This window comes from Papio anubis, chromosome 2, assembly GCF_008728515.1.
Source record: "Papio anubis isolate 15944 chromosome 2, Panubis1.0, whole genome shotgun sequence".
In the NCBI taxonomy this organism is placed as follows: Eukaryota; Metazoa; Chordata; class Mammalia; order Primates; family Cercopithecidae; genus Papio; species Papio anubis.
The window spans coordinates 21145353-21165594 of NC_044977.1; the positions used below are offsets into that span (position 1 = coordinate 21145353).

Below are 20242 nucleotides of genomic sequence, written 5' to 3' on the forward strand. Positions count from 1 at the left end.
AGAATATGTCCAGAGTGCCTCCCTTACATAAACCTTTGATGGTTTCATAGTAGCAATGATAGTGACAAGAGGCAGTCAAATGCCTAGGCAGACAGCGCGGGTCCCCGGTGAAACCCCAACTTCAAGCCAAAGACAGTTTAAAGACTAGCTACAAGTCCTGGGTAAATCCACAGACTGCATTGAGAAGCTGTCTTCATGTTTGGCATGCTTTCCTCTGACTGATCCCCACCCTTTGCCTATTTTACATATACTTACTCTTTCCTATTTGGTTTTCTGCACTGTTGTGCCTACCTTTGAAGGGTGTCTTTGCTTTAACCTTTTTTGCATACTCACAAACCAATCAGCATGCACTCCCCATTCTGAGTCCATAAAAAGCCCCAGAACTAGCCACACTGAGAGAGAAACCACCCAACTGTGGGAATGGGGAACCACTCCTACATCCCATCTCTGCTGAGAGCTGTTCTGTTGCTCCATAAAATTCTTCTCTGCTATCCTCTCCCTTCAAATCATCAGTGTATCCTCATTCTTCCTGGACATGGGACAAGAGCTGGGGAACGACAGAACATTGGGTACAAGCTATAACGCAGGTGGGCTAAGTGGGCAGGGTGCCTCCAGTGGGAAGCCTGGTGTTGAGTGAGGCCTGAGCAGTGGGGGGGGGCAGGGGGGGCATCACTGGCCATGGAGGTCCCCAGTTGGCAAAGTGGCTGAGAAGAATCCTGTGTCGGTACCAATATAAGTCTTGTTGAGTATTTGCCAATTATCTAAAAATGAGCAAAACTAAACCTGTTCTCTAGGAGTGTAGAGTCAAATAGATGCTTCCAAATACCTACATCACATTAGGTGCAGTATGTCCTGGACAAACCTGGCATGAAGACTTCTCTCTTAAGGGCCTTTCCTTTGGAGCACCAGGATACCTGCCACTATGTGAGGATAGAGTTACAGAAAGAGGAAGTCAAGCAATTTTCCCCTTAGGGTAAACCCTGGGAAACTATAGGGAAATACCAAAATCAGTCACTGCTATGAAGGCACATCATCACTAACTTTCAAAAAAGATAATTACAGAAACTTGAATAAAACTGAAAGGTGTAACCAACTACTTATCTCTCAGGTTTTTTTAAGAAAGGGAAGAACTGAGTCACACCTTCACCCATGTCCTGCTTTCTGATGCCTTTTTTCTGCCCTACATGATAAAGAAATAGACAAAGCATAAAGTCACTTTTTAGGAACAGTTTTTAAGATTAAATAAATGCCTTTTTATGCCTCATACTCCAAACTCTACAAGCAGAAAATAAGTTATTATTGTTCCCACAATCACATCTATCTCTACAAACCCCTCAGTTTTTACACCTCCCTGAGCCACAGCACCTAAATTTTTCCTACTATCCTACCACCACTCCCCGAACAATTCTACCTCTTCATCCTGCCTTCTTCCTTGAGTCTATGGTTAGGAAACTCAGAAAGGTTACTACATGTGGACATGCAATGTATGGAATGTAGCAGTCCATACATTCTATGAATTACCAAATAAGAATAAGGTAGCTATAAATGTATCAGTTTGATCTTGTGAAATATTTAGTGCTATTTTTAAATCTCCGTAAACCATCTCTTTAAAAGTGATTTTTAATCCACTCAGGGGTCCACCTAATTTATTCCTGGTATACAAGGTAACCATTTGCTTGCTGGTGATAAAACAGATACCTCCATTATTTCAAGCCAACTGAATTGCTCATCATTGTAAACTAATTCTACATCAAGTACTCTTTGGTTTTGCAAAGAATAAATGAATAAGCCATGGCCCTAACATCAAAAAACTCCGTTTAGTGGGAAGTTAATGACACGAATAAAAATTATAATACAGCTTTAGTGAATAACAGAATGGAAGCATATATGTGTACAGAAAAAGCCATGAATGAATAATTTTTGAGGCTCATTGAAAGGCCCACCTGACAAAAATATGTACACTCTTCCCCAGACCTGCCTTAGTGTGTGCAATATTGACAATGAGAGTTATTAATCTGAGACAATGAGTTGTTTCTTAAAAATCCACACATGATTTTGATGTTACTTGGAAAAGACTGATTACTGAACACCTATTATTATATTAACATCGATTCATTTGTTCTTACAAACAGGGGGTGCAGGGAGGACAAGATATGTAAGTTTTGGTGAGAAGATAATTTCAAGGTTAGCTCATGAAGCACAGCCCATAAGGACTAGCTCACATGGGACATTAATTCAGAGGAACTAGAAAGTGGACCAGCATTGTGAGGGCATGAGCTAAAAGCGACTAGGGCTTGTCCAGACCAGACTTCTTAAAAGCACAGTTATTACTCACTGTTTCTCCTAAAACCAGGTCACTTATTAATCAATCAACAGATATTTATTAGGCATATTTCCCCTACTTTTTGTTTTTATAATATGGCTTTGGAGTCAAATCAAGACCATCCTCCTATTTTCTTTTTTTTTTCTTTGTTATTATACTTTAAGTTCTAGGGTACATGTACACAATGTGCAGGTTTGTTACATATGTATACATGTGCCATGTTGGTGTGCTGCACCCATTAACTCATCACTTACATTAGGTGTATCTCCTAATGCTATCCCTCCCCACTCCTCCCACCCCACGACAGGCCCCGGTGTGTGATGTTCCCCATCCTGTGTCCAAGTGTTCTCATTGTAAGACCACCCTCCTATTTTCTAAGACTGATTTACGATTTCTTCATGTCCTGTTGCCAGCAAGACATCATGCAAAGGTAGGAAGGAAAAAAAACTGAAAACTGAGGTTTCTGATGCCAATGCACTGGGGAATCACCTGCTTAGATAACTGGTAGCTGGTTTTCCTCCTGCCCCTCCCATGCAAGATTGCTTTAGATCATTGCTACCATATTTATGTCTCCTCTCTTCTCTTTAGAGAGGTCACCCATTTCTCCTCTCCTTACAGACAGCTGGTGCTAGCTATGTCACCTAATCTTTCTTTAATCAGCTTCATCAGTTTTCTTTGCATTCCTACCTTAAGCAGTGACTGACGGCGGGGGGGGGGGGGGGGGGGGGGGCGGGGGGGGGGCGGGGGAAGATAGTTTCTAACAGTTTAAAAAAGTAAAGTTTAAGAACGGCCAAATAACGACTCATCATCATTAAATACAACATCATTTGAGGTAACACTTAGGCTCCAAATTCATCTCCAGTTCTCCTAATCTTCACTTTGCAGAGATAAATCAAAGAAAGATTTTCATTTTCACACAATGCTCACATAGTATGTGTAAATGGTCATTACAATTCAGCTGTTGCTAAGATCTACAATTTTCCTTCTAATTGACAAAAACAAATGTAGACAGGTTCTTGAAAGTGATGTTTATTACTAATGAAAATAGTACAGTTGTATACATAGGAAAAGATCCTTATTTATTCGTAATGACTTTAAAATATTTATTTCTAATTATCCAATAAGAAGAATAGAACATTTCAATAAAATAGTACAGTTAACATGAATTTATTTGATTCAAACTCTGGATAAAATGTCATTATAAACAAGGTGAAAAAGAAAAGTCCTTCATTATCCATACTCCATATTAAACATATATTATGGTATGTACACTATTGTTTATATATCATCACATAGTCCTGATATGTGAAAAATTATACCTGTATTCTCTGATACCACAATTATTTTTTCTATATATAATCTTAATATTTAAAGAAGTAATTAAATATGAGAAAAAACACCAGGATGAGGAATCATTTAACTTAGGCTGTAGCTATAACTGTGTGGGCTGAGGGCAATGTTTTTAGCCCTCAGTCTTACTATCCCAAGGGGAGGGGTTCAACCTGTCTCTTATTAGCTCACAGGAGTAGCGTAAGGTTTTACAAAATGCATGACTCAAGGAAATTTCCAGGCAATTCTTTACATCATGGTACTGTCCCATCTTCCCACCTTCCACCCGGATATCCTTTGTGAAGTACAATGCAATGGATTTCAGGATTGTGACCGTCACATCATTTTTCTGCATTTATTAGACAATTGGGAGTAGAATAAGCTAGAATCTTGACTCACTACAGCTGGATTGTAAATGAGGAAGGCTGGCCCCACCCATTCCTACTGGGAATTGTTAGAAACGTTTTAGAAAACAATAAAACAACCCGTTTGGGGTTTGTTTTTGTTTTTGTTTTTTTGCTAAAACATCTCAATTTAATAGTTATTCTACTTCATTAGCTTTTTCATTATGAAATAAATATGTTGTCTTCTCTTTCCCTTGCAAAATGAAAATTTAATTCAGGGACAGAAAGATGTCAAAGTAGCCATTGTTGAAAACAGAAATAACATAAAGCTACCAAAAAAGTCATGAAATGGAAGTCAAATTTATAAAACAAGCATACAAATGAATAATTAGTTCAGGTATCATACTTCAGCCAACCTACTTTTAGAGCCTACAAAGAATATTTGTGCAGTTTCCAACTTTTTGTTAGAGGTAATATTAAGTCAGAGTTGTTCAACCACATTACAATTTAGTGTGGAAAAAAAAGAAAAGAATAAAAAAGAGAAAGTGGGAAGGAAGAGCCAACCCGTGGTGACTAGATAATGCAGAAGAAAAACACAGAAGGTGGGAATAAAATAAGGTAAAGCCTGTACTTGTTTTATTATATAAAGTAAATGGGGCCGGGCGCAGTGGCTCACTCCTGTAATCCCAGCACTTTGGGAGGCCAAGGCAGGTGGATCACCTGAGGTCAGGAGTTTGAGACCAGGCTGGCCAATATGGTGATAGTGAAACCCCATCTCTACTAAAAATATAAAAATTAGCCAGGCATGGTGGTGGGCATCTGTAAGTCCAGCTACTCAGGAAGTTGAAGCATGAGAATCGCTTGAACCCAGGAGGCAGAGGTTGCAGTGAGCTGAGATCGCCCCATTACACTCCAGCCTGGGTGACAGAGCAAGACTCCATCTCAAATAACAATAATAATAAAGTAAATGGGACTTCAGGCAACATAAATGTGAACAAATACCCTTAAACCTTTGCAGTGGTGAAAATGAAGCCCTATTTATCAAATAAATTCCCCTTTATCCACAACCCATACAAAAGGATAGTGTATGTAATTCAGTTATAAAGGCTACATCTGTAAACCACCACAGTATCTTACAACCTTTTATAATAACATTTTTAAAATGGTAATTTACCATGCACTTTTACTGCTAACTGCATTTTATTGTTTTCAAATAAGGTGATAGTCTTATTGAATATTATATTGCTAGGTTAACAAGAACGTTCTAGTACTCAGAAAATTTCATTCCCCAATTGTGCAGTGTAAACGAGAGTTCAGCCTAAGACTTTTAAATGATGGCATGGCATTAAATCACCTTTGAGGAAGGTCTTTTAGAAAGAAGCCCTTTAGGGGTAGTTTTTTCCATCAAACTAATAGCTCCTTTAGTGCTTTGCTTTGTACATGAGTGGATCTTCGCTGGGGAAACTGTGTTCTTCAACCTTTCAACAGTGGTTCAGCTATAGCAAAGGTAGGACAAAAGTTGTATTCCTCAACTGAGGCCTCCTGTTCTTTCCCTGATAGTTGAGGGGTTCCTTTACTCTTCCATTTCATTGGTGTGGAGCAGACATTCATGAAGAGCTAAGTGTTTTGCTCTTGCATGAAAAGGTCATGCAAAAGGAAATCAGAAATGGTGACGTGTGTCAGAATTCCCAAATTCCCACTTCACTGCTTAGTTTGTGGAAAACAACAACCCTCCTTTGGCTCAGTTTGTGCTTCTCCTAAGTGTTCCACATGGTGACCTGCCCTAGAGGGATTTGTGTCCACCTGGAATTCTTCCAGCAAGCACACATTCAAAGAGTTGCATTCTGAGGTTAATTTGTGATAAAATATATTTTCATCTAACACATAGTATAGGAAAACAGTTTGCAATCTTAAGCAGAAAATTTTGAAAGTTTCATAAATAAAACTAAGCATTTAGTAGTGACAAATATCATTAACACTTAAAATATCTTAAAGATAATTATCAATTACTTTTCAAATGGGCCCAGTGGAAAGTGTCTAATTATCCAATATTAAGACTAGAACATTTCAATAAAATAGTGGAAAGTGTACCTATATTGAACTGTTAGAGGATCCATTATGTGAGTAGAGAATGAAAGGAAATACTAGGACAAGGATGCCACCTTGGCGCGGGCATGCATGCACATACACACACACACACACACACACACACACACACCTTGTTATCCACACATACTTTGCAAAATACCTGGCCATCTTCGAGGTTTTCACTAGTTTTACTGTGGCATACACCGAGCCCAGATATTTAGTTTCCAGTATCCTCATTATGAGCAGAATTGGCAGTCATCAAGTTGAGGAAAAAAAAGTGAACCAAGTATTTTATCTTATGGTCAGTTTATACTGGTTATTTATATCTGGTCAGAAATAAATCAAAATGTTCAGAATTGGTTTTGGCAAACATGGAAACATCTAGTATAAAGTATCTGCATTAATAATAACCTAATGCATATGCAATTTAATAACATGATGATGATTATTTGGCCTTCTCAAAAAAACACTAGGGGGAAAGAGGAAAACTTCCATTTTCTGTCAAAATTTATATAAGGTATGGACTTCCTATCTGTTCAGTTTTTAAAATATTTTAATAGTAATAAAAGCTTTGCCCTGTTTTACATAAGCAGGAGTTAATTTAGACTGGAGGTATTACACAAAGGAGAAGCAATGAAAATGAGCTAATCTATAGTATGTGAGGTAGTTAAGTGCTGTTTTCCAAATTAATATACCAGGAACTGGAGGAGAGACAGGATTTGCCCAAGACATCTTTAGATCTCAGAAGCAATCAGGGAACCTCAGTCCAGCAATCAAGAAACAAAATATAATCTCAGCACTGGAGTCTTGACCTGACACTCACTTTCTCCCTGCCCATGTGATTAAATTTGTCTTTAGATTAATGGGAATCTTCTAAACTTTATTTAGAAGTTTATTATTGCATTATTCCTGAAAACTAAAAAAAAAAAAAAAAAGACATTAACATAGTTAACATAACAATAATGTGGTCTTGATTAATATGCTCAGGAAATGCAAAACACTGATAGAAGCATAAAAATACAACCCTAATTCTATCCTGCAGCAAAAAAGTTTGCTTTTTCTTTAGCAGTTTGATCAAAAAAAAAGAAAGAAAATATTTTATTTAGATGAATGCCTGACTATAAACTACCCACTAAGACTACTTCAAAGGTTTTCCCTTCTACCCAACAATAACAAATATGCTCCAAAATATTCCCTTACTAAGCCAGACTTCTCCATGTAAGAGTCTCACCTTATTTTCCTATTGAGAAACCCGAGGCACAGTTCTTAGGAGACACCCTCAATGATTCAGAAGCAGACAGCAACTGCAGCCCTAACTCCCAAGTCCAGCTTTTTCTTGTAGAATACTTTCCAGAGGTTATGTAGTTTTCAATTTCTTTAAACACAGCTTTCAGTCTTTATAGAAATAAAAATGGTAATATCTCTTACTACATTCTGAAAACTTAAGCTGAAAAAAAAAAAAAACCAGTGTGCCCTACATTTAATGTTTTAATAGAAAACTCTTCTTCCAACAGTGTTCAAAATCCAGGTTAATTATATGACATAAGCGACAAGTAATCTCCATCTTCTCCAGGCTTCTAATCAGTTTCAGAACAGGAGTTTTGGTTAAAGCTCTTCCCTGCCATGAAAACACAAACAGCAATTCAGTAAAAAAAATAAATAAATAAAATAAAAGCAAGAATGTAATAAAATGCAATTACTGTCATAGATCACTAAGCTATACTCCTAAAATCATGAATACTTTCTATTTTTTTCTTTCTTTGAAGGACAGTTGTTCTGTGCTGTGCTGAAAAAATTTCTAATCCACTCTACAAAGACCATGTGATGCTCTAACGAATCCTGAATCAAATCTATTGATATTTTTTGGGCTACCTGATATATGAAAACTCTGAAACTAAGTGAAAACTGAAAATGCTATATGGATTATGTGCCTGACATCTTTCTGATGTCTTATTTCTTCTATGAACCTCCTCAGGTTACAGAGCCTGTGTGGACTTTCTTTTGTGTCACAGGGTCTTCTAGTTCAAATCTTCTTTGTTTCATAGACTCTTTGTGTGTATTTTAATGTTAGACAGTGCACCAGAAGAAACAGAAACATGTAGTCAATCTGCCTATTCCCATAAGGCTCTCCTGAATCCTTCCTTTGGATATCTTAGACTAGAAAAGACTCATTTTTAATTCAATGAACACATTCAGGCAGGTAGCTTCCAGAGGCTTCTAAAGGGCCTTAGGAAAGACAAAAACATTCCTGTTCTTTCTATTGGATACTACTGAAATGGAGCTGTGGGTCATCTGCTGGCTGAAGAGGCAGAGATGAATGGATTCTCTGGTTTAAAAGGCAGATGCCTGGTGATATTGCTCTGGCTGCGTTCAGCAAGACTGGCAGCACCTCCTAGGAGCCAAGTCAGATGTTCAGAGATTTTTAGAGTTATCTCTACCATGCACATGGAATTAGATTTCTAAGCATCTTTCTCAGTTTCCTTAGGTATCAGTTTGTCCCTTCTCTGAGAGAGGAACCACGAGCAAAGCAGCCACCTATCAGAGAAAAAGAATTTTGAGTAAAGGGGCAGGGGTTCCACTCAGGGCCATGGGTGTTATTCTGACCCTTCATTAATTTCTTTTATAAGCATGCATGAATTGCTCTGATTTTTCTCTTCTAAAAGCCAAGCCAGAAGATACCTGTCTGGCCCTCCGTGAACACACACTTCCACGAAGGCAAGAGGAGGACCAAATATCAATACCAAACTGTAATCCTACCCAATACACTCAGCTAATGCCCACGATGGCGTCTCTTCAAGATAGTTTATTTTGTAACCTATGTCTAGTTATGGATTCTGGGAACAAAGAAAAAAATTACAGATTTGCCCAAAATGCATCCTGAGAAAAGCAAATAGGAAAATTAAGATTAACTTGATAGAGGCAAGAGATACAGTTTAACGAGATTTGTAATTCAAAGCATACTGAAAAGTATCTACAGAAATGGAATTGAGGGCATATGTTGCAATATGTGAGGACTTATGGCTACTCAAATGTTCTTCAAAGGAACTATCGATGAAAAATATTTTATGGCATCACATCAGTCAGATCACTGGTGAGATCTATGATAACAAGAGAGAATATATGAAAAGACTATGTGTAGTCCAGGCATCTCTAGTCCAAAACAGACAGTATCTTAGTTTTACAGTTTCTCTGCCACTGGCTATCACTGTCATCTTGAAGGGACATGTAAGAGACAAGTAAGTCCCTTCATGTCTCCAAGATTTCATTTCCTCAAATAAGAAACACCCAATTTTACAAAGCCCTTGTAAGGAATAAATGAGAAAATCTGTGTGGACATGAATAAACTTCGAAGAACTCAACAAATGTTGGTTATCACCGAGACTCCTGTCACATGGACAAGAAATTCTGTGCTCACTCAGGTGTGACATTATTCTAGGGCAAACTGTTCAGTCTGCAGGTCGGGGTAGGGGGCTGTTCCAAAAGCTTACACTTGTTGCTCTTTCACAAAAGCTGCAAACTCAGGATCATTGGCATACAGTTCCAAAACTCTCATTCTCTCTTGAATTTCCTTAAACAAAAAAGAAATAATAGGCCACACATTGCATCAGAAAAACCTCAACAGCCTTTTAAAAGGAGTTCTACTTTTCATAAGGAATTGTTACATTCTGGGCTATTCAGGAGTGTGCTATAAGAAAGAATTACACTTTCAGAGAAATAGAAGGATCTACATACACTCCTCTGGATATTACATGTCCTGCTCTAAATCAGACATATTTCTAAGGAAGAAAGGGAGGAAGGAGAGAGTACCAATTAATAGTGCAAAAAACAAAAAGGCCATTGGGTGGGAAATAAGGTACTGCTCAGAATTTAATACTCAGTGCATATCATACTGACTGGGAGATATGAGATAAAAACCAATCACTAAATATTTTTTACACTTTCTTAAAGTCCTTATGCATGCACACATACACTCATACACACCCCCACCCGCCACCCACCCCCACCCCCCACCACCCACACACACCCCCCCACCCACCACCCACCCACACACACCAGCAGTAGCTGCAACAGCAACAGTACAGCAACATAAATGCAAAGTTTCCCACCTCTCTGGAAAGCTCGCTGCTCTCATACATCTGTCTGATTTCTTCTCTGCTCAGCCCACCAATCATGTCTCCGCTAGCAGAGCTGTAGAAGGGATGCTGAGGGTAGGGTCCCTCATACTTCTCACATCCAGCCCTGTGACTTTTATACACGGGGTTGTACTTCACAGCATTCTCAATGGATGAGAGGCTGTCAGGCTGCCTGCTGAAGCCACTAAAAGAAAGATATGATTGATTCAGCCTCCTGTTTGGATGCTTAACTATGTGGAAGACTATTTACCTGGGACAAGATTTCTCTTGGGGAAGAAAAAGAGGTGCACTTTACACACATGGCAGGACGTAACTGTGAAAAACATCCAGATCAATCTCAAAAACTATTTGTCAGGTGTTATCATTATGATTTCCTCACATCCATGGCAAGTGCCCTGTGGACTTGCTCCATGTCGCATTCATCTTACTTGCCTATATAGCGCCTGGCATTCATAAATGTTGGGAACCATGTCTGCCAGTAGATGGTGCTTCATAAACCATAGCTTCATCATTCCCAGAGTTAAACACATTGAAAATCAGTGTGTAGCCACGCAGCAAATCTGACTGAAATATAAATATTAGGGTCTAGGGGAAGCAGGGCCTCAATTAAATTCAACTCAGGTCTACACATATTTACCGAGCATTGATGATGTGCGTAGGACTGTTCTACACACTGGTGATACAAATAATCTGTTATCTCTGCCCTGGATGAGGTTACAGTCTAATGAAAAGTCAGATACAATAAAAAGTATAATAACAAGGATGGAGGTATGTCCCAGGTGCTCCAGGACGTAGCCAAGTTGATGGTGAGGGAAGGTAAACTAGACCTCAAGCTGTAGCTCTTACAGACTTCAGACGCACAGAAGCGAAGTACAGTGTGTGATTATGATCCTCGAATCCTTAGTCTAGCAAATGGACCAGGTTTTATTTCCCCATCGACGAAGCCACACTTAACTAAACAGAGAATGAGATTTCATTTACTGACAGACCCTTGCCTAGATTTAAAATCTGGCTTATTACCACTAGTATGAGCCAAAGAGGAGCAAGTCGTAACAGATCTGGTCCTCCCTGAAGGGAAATTCACCTCTTCTATTTTATCTCCATCTTGCTTCTCCAAATTCTTTCTGGCCATGAAATAGGCATTCTGGCCACACTCAACCATGCCTTTCCTCCAATGAGCCTTGAAGTTCATGCGTGCCTCCCTGACTTTGCTCATGGTCATTCAACCAGCTAGAAAGCATCCCAGCCCAAAAGTAGCAAATGTCTACTCTTTCTCTCCAGCAAATTACCACAGCTATCATTAAAACTTTTAAGACTCTTTCCCCAGGCAAAACTTATTTATACCTCATCTAGGCTCCTTAGCATCTTATTCTTAGTGCTACTTCTGTTTTTCTTCAATTCGGCACCCCTTTGAGGACAAGGACCATGTGTTTATTAAAATTCATAGCTCTCTTCCACCCACCCAGCTCCTTGTCCAATATTTGGCACCTGGTAAGTACTAAATAAATGTGTGAATGGAACATTGTATTCCATTAGAGAGCTCTTTTCCTTATTTACCTGAAGGGCCTCTCTCTTTCGCTCCTGTCATGGTGTGCTTGAAGAGTCCTGATGAAGAAGTAGATGATAGCAGAAAAGATGACAAGAAGTCCAACCACAGAGGCAATAGTGATGCCTATGATCACAGGCTCAGACACAAATTCCTCACAGTGCTTGCCTCGGTACCACCAGTTCTCACCCACACGGCACCTGCAACCAACAGTCACCAAGTCCGATATCTGAATCACTCTGTTCACACTGACAATTAACAGCAGAACCTTCTGAGGGACTAGGGGAAAGTGGAGAAATAAATGCTGACCATGTGAAGCTTCATAAAGAGTTGAACAGACAGGTTAAAAGATCATACAATTTAAGGCAGTGCATAAAGCCCAGCACAGACCTAGTAGGTCCTCAATGACTGTTTGAAAAAAAACTGAATAAAAAGCTAAATAGGTTTAAGGAAAGTATTTTACTTAACATCCTTATTTATGGATAACCAAAAACAAGCCTAGAAAGGAAAGTGACTGGCATTAGGCCATACAATTAGTCTGCTACAGAACTGGGTCTAAAACCCAGGCCTACAGACTCCCCATGTCCTTTCAGTACGCTAAAGATATCCTTCAAACATTAAGGCCACGGGGAAAGGAAATCACTGCTTTTCTAGGTAATATTAATTTCTCTGGACATGAAGAGACTGTTTTTCCCCTTATAAACTTTATGCTTCTTCATATAGAAGAGTCTGGATTATTTCTACTTATTTCCTGTTTCTGGCATCTATGCCAACGTTTGCTCATTTTGACCTTGCAAACGGTCCTCTATTTTGTGTTTCTCCTCCTTATTCTCAGCATCCTCTCCTTTTCAACCACGCAGTTTTGGTTGTGTGTGGTTAGCAAGTTGATTTGTTTGACTTTGTTTAAGGGGAGTGGGCAGATGACAGTCAGACTAACTGAACCTGCTCATCTTCTCATTGGTTCTACCTTTAGAAAATGGATCTCAGATGTACTTAAAGAAAAATATTTTTGTCACCACTTTGAAAACTTTAAATATTTGTTTTTCTTTATCTTTGAATGAATATTAAGTAGGAATAAGAGGTGCCCAAAACCTTTAAAAATATAATTCAAGGATAATAATAAAACTCATTTGCACATTCAGATATAGGGGAACGTGATCTTATGCCTAAACCTCATTTGAACACGTTGCCTTATTATCACCATTAAAAACTATAATACAAAGATCTCCATCTGCTCCAAGCACTCTCAGTAGGCCTTTTTTTTTTTTTTTTTTTTTTTTTGAGACGGAGTTTCAATCTTGTTGCCCAGGCTGGAGTGCAGTGGCACAATCTCAGCTCACTGCTACCTCTGCCTCCCAGGTTCAAGCGCTTCTTCTGCCTCAGCCTCCCAAGTAGCTGGGATTCCAGGTGCCTGCCACCACACCCAGCTAATTTTTGTATTTTTAGTAGAGAGGGGGTTTCACCATGTTGGCCAGGATGGTCTCGATCTCCTGACCTCACGTGATCCACCCACCTCAGCCTCCCAAAGTGCTGGGATTACAGGCGTGAGCCACTGCATCCAGCCAGTAGGACGTATTTAGACAATTTTTTTTTTTACAGTTCCCTATCAGCATAAATTACCGATTTGAAATTCAGCCCTGTTAAATGACTCATCCTCACATGACAGTGAGATGGCTCCCATCTACTGCCTAGATATAACCTATATAATGCATTCTATAATAAGTGTCCTAAAATTATAGGTGCAGGCCCCTTTAGAGTAAATATCTATAGCCTCTAAAGCCAAAATCTGTAACTACAACATACCTACAAATGGCCCCGTGTCCAGGCATAATGTCACACTTTCCATCGTTCAAGCAGAAATCAGGCTGTAGGTCACAGAGACTCTGACAGGGCCGTTCTTCCACACTCAGGTATCCAGGGAAGCATCTGCACTTTGCTTCTCCACTCCAGGGGTTGACCAGACACTCAGAAAATTCATTACAGGCCTGAAACTTGCAAGGGTTGGCTTCATCACCTAAAACATTAAACAAATAATAATGCAAGAAAAGGCAAAACACAGAAATTCAGGTATACAAAGCCCCTCATTTAAAGTTCTCCCCCAAAGTATATGGGACAACCTCCTTCCAGAACCATTAAAGTACACCATCGCCACCAATACCACACACAAAAATTCTCACTCATCCTAGATTGATAAGCTTTTGTCAAATTTTTGTGCAACCCAGAGCCCAATCATAAAACCCTATGACCTATCTAAGCCTTAACATGTTTTACCTAGGGAGCATGTAGAAGCTTTACAAATCCATGCCATGTAATTGTAGATCTAAGTTAAACACGATAGTAATTGTAGATCTAAATTAAACACAGTTTTCATGGACCATTCATTTCCACCAACCCCCACCTGCTGCAGTTGACCTCCACTCTATATACACTGCTACATGCCTTGCACAACACTGAGAACAGGAATGGGGAGAGAGAGTTCAAAAGATAACTGGTAGGAGCCTCAGGGATTGGTATAGCCCAATAAGAGCAACCTAGGAGCAGTCAAGATTTGTGAAAATCAACGTTAGGAAAATAAGTCAGCCCTGCACCTCCTAAGGCATTTCCAACAAAATATTTTTGCCTTCAGACTTAATTTTTCATTGATAGGGTGAGGGAAAATGACTATTTTTAAAAACTAATTAGGATAGTAATCAGTCAAAAAAGACATAAGACATTGACCATGAATGGACCTTCCATCCTGCCACAGTTCCCTCATGTTCTTCACTGGTCAATGGTAATCTGTGAATGGTAAGTGGGCAAATGGTGACACAGACATTGAAAACAGGGGAAATAGGTGGAAATGATCCATAGACTCATCTGTATCAAAAAGTATAAAGTTTAGCTAGAAAGCTATAGAGAATAAAAAGAAATAGCATAGTCTCTTCGTTTCCAAAAAAAATGGAAGGATCTATATACATAATGTTTTGAAAAGCAATGATTTCCTTGCTGCTCTGGAAATTGAAGACAATTTTGCACAAGTCTCTGCCCTTGGAGTTTGGAGGATCACTGAAGTTGATCTCCTTTGGCCTCATGTGGTAACAGAGGGAATGTACTGAGTTGAATAGTGTCCCCAGAAGTTCATGTCCATCCAGAACCTCAGAATATGACCTTATTTGGAAATAGAGTATTTGTAGACGTAATCAAATTAAGAAGAGGCCATAATAGATTAGAATGAGCCCTAATGCAATGATTGGTGTTCTTATAAGAAGAGGGAAATTTAGACACAGACAAAAACACACAGGAAAGAAGCTATCTGTAGACAAAGGCAGAGATTACAGTGATACACCTAAAAGCTAAGGGATGCCAAGGATTGCTGGCTAACATCAGAAACCAGGAAAAGGTAAGGAAAGGGTCTTCCCTAGGTCTTTCAGAGGAAACAGGGCCTGGACAACATTTTGATTTTCGACTTCTAGCCTCAAGAACTGTGTGAGAATAAATCCCTGTTGTTTTAAGGCACCTAGTTTGTGGTACTTTGTTACAGCAGCCCTAGGAAACTAATACAGGGGACCACTGCCAAGATGCTCACATAACAGGAAAAACATACAAATGTATTGACAGGTGGGAAATTTCTACAAGGGAGCAACATGGCCAGATTTCACTGTATATTTTGTAAGTCTTCACATCTTTATCCTGGTATTCGTTTTGTGACTTTGCAATCAGAAAATAATCTGATCCTTACCCATTGGTGAGGGATAGGAGTGTCTATAGGGGTGAGGAAGATGGTACTGCATAGCTCTCTTTTGTTAATGGAAGTTCAAGAGCTTCTGAGACACTGCATGTGAAAATAAGTTGGGCAAGAGTCAAGTCAATCTTGTCTCTAGCCAATCTTGAAAAAAAGTACTTTAATCTGAAGGCCTTTAACTAAAAATATAAGACTGAGTATCCCTTATCTAAAATTCTTGGAAGGAGAAGTCGTTTGGATTTCAAATTTTTTCAGATTTTGGAATATTTGCATTTATATAATGAGATATCTTGGGGAGGGAATCCAAGTCTACACAAAAAAAAACTCATTTATGCTTCACATATACCTTATACACATAGACCGAAGGTAATTTTTCACAACCTTTTAAATAATTTTGTGCGTAAGACAAAGTTTGTATATACTGAACCACCAGAAAGCAAAGAGGTCACTGTTTCAGCCACCCATGTAGACAGTCTGTGGCTGTTCAGCATCACCATCACGCTGTGCGTGGAAAAACTGTATCACACTGCAAGGAATTTTGAGAGTCTTTTTTCCCCTGGGTCCTCTGAATAAACTGTTGTGCATCTGCGTTTTGACTTCAGCCCATCACATGAGGCCAAGTGAAGACATTTACCCTTGTAGCATCACGTCAGTGCTCAAAAAGTTTCAGACTGGAGCATTTCAGATTTCGGATTTTCATATTAGGAATGCTTAACCACTATACATGTAGTAAAATAATTCTAATAAAAATTTTTGAAACTTTGTAACCATTCTGCAGGTATATGTGTCTGAGGTGAGAAAAATAGTCTATATTTTCTACACATTAGGAAAAAGATATAGCCACAGGAAAAAGATAAAATATAGCTTTTTGCTTCCAGGCCAAGAAGAAAGACAAAGCCTAATATTTTAATCATGTAAATAAAAGATTGTGGTTTCAAAGTCTCTTTCCACTCCTTTGTGCTGGTGAAGAAAGGGTGCCCAGGTAGCTGACTATATGTTAGGAAAAGTGCCTCAGTGATTCTGTTGGGGAAACAAAGGTAGAGTTGGAGGTAAATTTAGGATGGGAGACAGGGATCTAAATTGTGGAATTAATTACATTCTGGTTTTCTAGAAGCAGCTTAAAAGAAAGATAGATGGGTCCAGAAAAACGAGAGTAGAGGAAAGATGTGAAGATGGTCTGGAAAGACAGCTTTATGGCCTGAGCAACATCATAGCTGGCTGGGTCCTGGGAAAAAAGTTGGTCAGTAAGAGATGCCCTTGAGAGGGTGGCAGAGGAATTTTAGGATGGTTATGCCTAACGAATATTTTTAGGCCATCTGCCGTGCTGAGATAAAGCCTTCTCCATTACCTTTATACCATCAGCAAATGCCTGATAGAATCAACTGCCTTATGTTAGAGATGCTTTGAGCAGATCAAAAACAGGACTGTGATTTGCATTAGGTTAACACCACAAGAGTCGGGACTCATGTGAGATTGAAAATTCAGCAGAGGAAACTCAGAACTGGGGAAGATTAAGAGATATTTAAGTTCCCTAACAATGCTCAGAAATATTGAGGAGTTAGGGGAACGTAGATGCAGGTTTTATACTGCACAGGGTGGGGCTAATGCCAGCTAATTGAATATTAAAAGTAAAGGCGAGCTTATAAACCTTGATGACATTGCACACAGCTGACATGTGAGTTACATACAAAACTGAAGTAAGGTGGTGGCTGCCAAGATGGCCAAATAGGAACAGCTCCAGTCCCAGAGAGATCAATGCAGAAGGTAGGTGATTTCTGCATTTCCAACTGAGGTACCCAGTTCATCTCATTGGGACTGATTAGACAGTGCGTGCAGCCCACAGTGGGTGAGCCAAAGCAGGATGGTGTGGTCACCTCACCCGGAAGTGCAAGGGGTTGGGGAACTCCCTCCTCTAGCCAAGGGAAGCCATGAGGGACTGTGCCGGGAGGAACAGTGCATTCAGCCCAGATACTATGCTTTTCCCACTGTCTTCACAACCCGCAGACCAGGAAATTCCCTTGGGTGCCTATACCACCACGGCCCTGGGTTTCAAGCACAAAACTGGGTGGCCATTTGCACAGACACCAAGCTAGCTGCAGGAGTTTTTTGTTTTTTATTTTTTGTTTTCATACCCCAGTGGCCAGCAAGACAGAACCATTTACTCCCCTGGAAAGGAGGCTGAAGCCAGGGAGCCAAGTGGTCTAGCTCAGCAAATCCCACCCCCATGGAGCCCAGCAAGCTAAGATCCACTGGTTTGAAATTCTTGCTGCCAGCACAGCAGCCTGAAGTCAACCTGGGGCACTTGAGATTGGTGCAGAGAGGGGCATCCACCATTACTGAGGCCTGAGTAGGTGGTTTTTCCCTCACAGTGTAAACAAAGCCACCCGGAAGTTACAACTGGGCAGAGCCCACCACAGCTCAGCAAAGCTTCTGTAGCCAGATTGTCTCTATAAATTTCTCCTCTATGGACAGGGCATCTCTGAAACAAAAGCAGCAGCCCCAGTCAGGGGCTTACAGATAAAACTCCCCTTTCCCTGGGACAGAGCACCTGGGGGAAAGGGCGGCTGTAGTGCAGTTTCAGCAGACTTAAACATTCCTGCCTGCCAACTCTGAAGACAGCAACCAATCTCTCAGCACAGCACTCAAGCTCTGCTAAGGGACGAATGCCTCCTCAAGTGGGTGTCTGACCCCCATGTCTCCTGACTGGGAGACACCTCCCAGCAGGAATTGACAAACACCTCATACAGGAGAGCTCTGGCTGGCATCTTGCGGGTACCCCTCTGGGACAAATCTTCCAGAGGAAGGAACAGGCAGCAATCTTTGCTGTTCTGCAGCCTCCGTTGGTGATACCCAGGCAAACAGTCTGGAGTGGACCACCAGCAAGCTCCAGCAGACCTGCAGCAGAGGAGCCTGACTGTTAGAAGGAAAACTAACAAACAGAAAGGAATAGCACCAACATCAACAAAAAGGACGTCCAGACACAGAAACTCCATGAGAAGGTCACCAACGTCAAAGACCAAAAGAAGATAAATCCACAAAGATGAGGAAAAACCAGCACGAAAAGGCTGAAAATTCCAAAAAGCAGAATGCTGCTTCTCCCATAAAGGATCACAACTCCTTGCCAGCAAGGGAACAAAACTGGACGGAGAATGAGTCTAATGAAGTGACAGAAGTAGGCTTCAGAAGGTGGGTAATAACAAACTGCTGCAAGCTAAAGAAGCATGTTCTAACCCAATGCAAGGAAGCTAAGAACCTTGAAAAAAGGTTAGAGGAATTGCTAACTAGAATAACCAGTGTAGAGAAGAACATAAATGACCTGATGGAGCTGAAAAACACAGCATGAGAACTTTGTGAGGCATACACAAGTATCAACAGCTGAATCAATCAAGCAGAAGAAAGGATATCAGAGATTGAAGATCAACTTCATGAGATAAAGCAGGAAGACAAGGTTAGAGAAAAAACAATGAAAAGGAAAAAGAAAGGCTCCAAGAAATATGGGACTTTGTGAAAAGACCAAACCTACATTTGATTGGTGTACCTGAAAATGACGGGGAGAATGGAACCAAGTTGGAAAACACTTTTCAGGATATTATCCAGGAGAACTTCCCCAACCTAGCAAGACAGGCCAACATTAAATTCAGGAAATACAGAGAATACCGCAAAGATACTCCTCGAAAAGAGTAATCCCAAGACATATAATTGTCAGATTCACCAATGTTGAAATGTAGGAAAAAATGTTAAGGGCAGTCAGAGAGAAAGGTCGGGTTACCCACAAAGGGAAACCCATCAGACTAACAGCGGATCTCTCTGCAGAAACCCTACAAGCCAGAAGAGAGTGGGGGCCAATATTCAACATTCTTAAAGAAAAGAATTTTCAACCCAGAATTTCATATCCAGCCAAACTAAACTTCATACGCAAAGGAGAAATGAAATCCTTTACAGACGAGCAAATGCTGACAGATTTTATTACCATCAGGCCCGCCTTACACGAGCTCCTGAAGGAAGCACTAAATATGGAAAGGAAAAACTGGTACAAGCCATTGCAAAACATACCATATTGTAAAGAACATCGACACTATGAAGAAACTGCATTTGCTAACGGGCAAAATAATCAGCTAGCATCATACTGACAGGATGAAATTCATACATAACAATATTTACCTTAAATGTAAACAGGCTAAATGCCCCAATTAAAAGACACAGACTGGCAAAATGGATAAAGAGACAAGACCCATCTCACGTGCAAAGACACACATAGGCTCAAAATAAAGGGATGGAGGAATATTTACCAAGCAAACACCAAACACCAAAAGCAATGGCAACAAAAGCTGAAATTGACAAATGGGATTATAATTAAACTAAAGAGCTTCTGCACAGCAAAAGAAACTATCATCAGAGTGAACAGGCAACCTACAGAATGGGAGAACATTTTTGCAATCTATCCATCTGACAAAGGGCTAATATCCAGAATCTACAAGGAACTTAAACAAATGTACAAGAAAAACACAAACAACCAAAAACAGTGGGCAAAGGATATGAACAGACACTTCTCAAAAGAAGACATTTATGCAGCCAACAAACATATGAAAAAAAGCTCATCATCACTGGTCATTAGAGAAATGCAAATCAAAACCAAAATGAGATACCACCTCATGCCAGGTAGGATGTCGATCATTAAAAAGTCAGGAAACAACAGATGCTGGAGAGGATGTAGAGAAATAGGAACACTTACACTCCCACTTTTGTTGGGAGTGTAAG

At 39.9% G+C, this 20242-nt stretch overlaps 1 protein-coding gene across 1 annotated transcript in view; it reads right to left on the reverse strand.

Annotated features, from left to right (window-relative positions):
- Positions 1-3336: 3336 nt before the first annotated feature.
- IMPG2 (interphotoreceptor matrix proteoglycan 2) overlaps positions 3337-20242 on the reverse strand; it is a 107799-nt gene continuing 90893 nt past the window's right edge. Inside the window, exons 15-19 of the mRNA XM_021933979.2 lie at positions 13567-13777; positions 11775-11963; positions 10191-10401; positions 9573-9652; positions 3337-7702 (exon numbers count right to left, since the gene is read on the reverse strand). Of these exons, the coding sequence (XP_021789671.2) occupies positions 7690-7702; positions 9573-9652; positions 10191-10401; positions 11775-11963; positions 13567-13777 (704 nt within the window). The 3' untranslated portion in view covers positions 3337-7689. The remainder of the gene's footprint in view (positions 7703-9572; positions 9653-10190; positions 10402-11774; positions 11964-13566; positions 13778-20242) is intronic.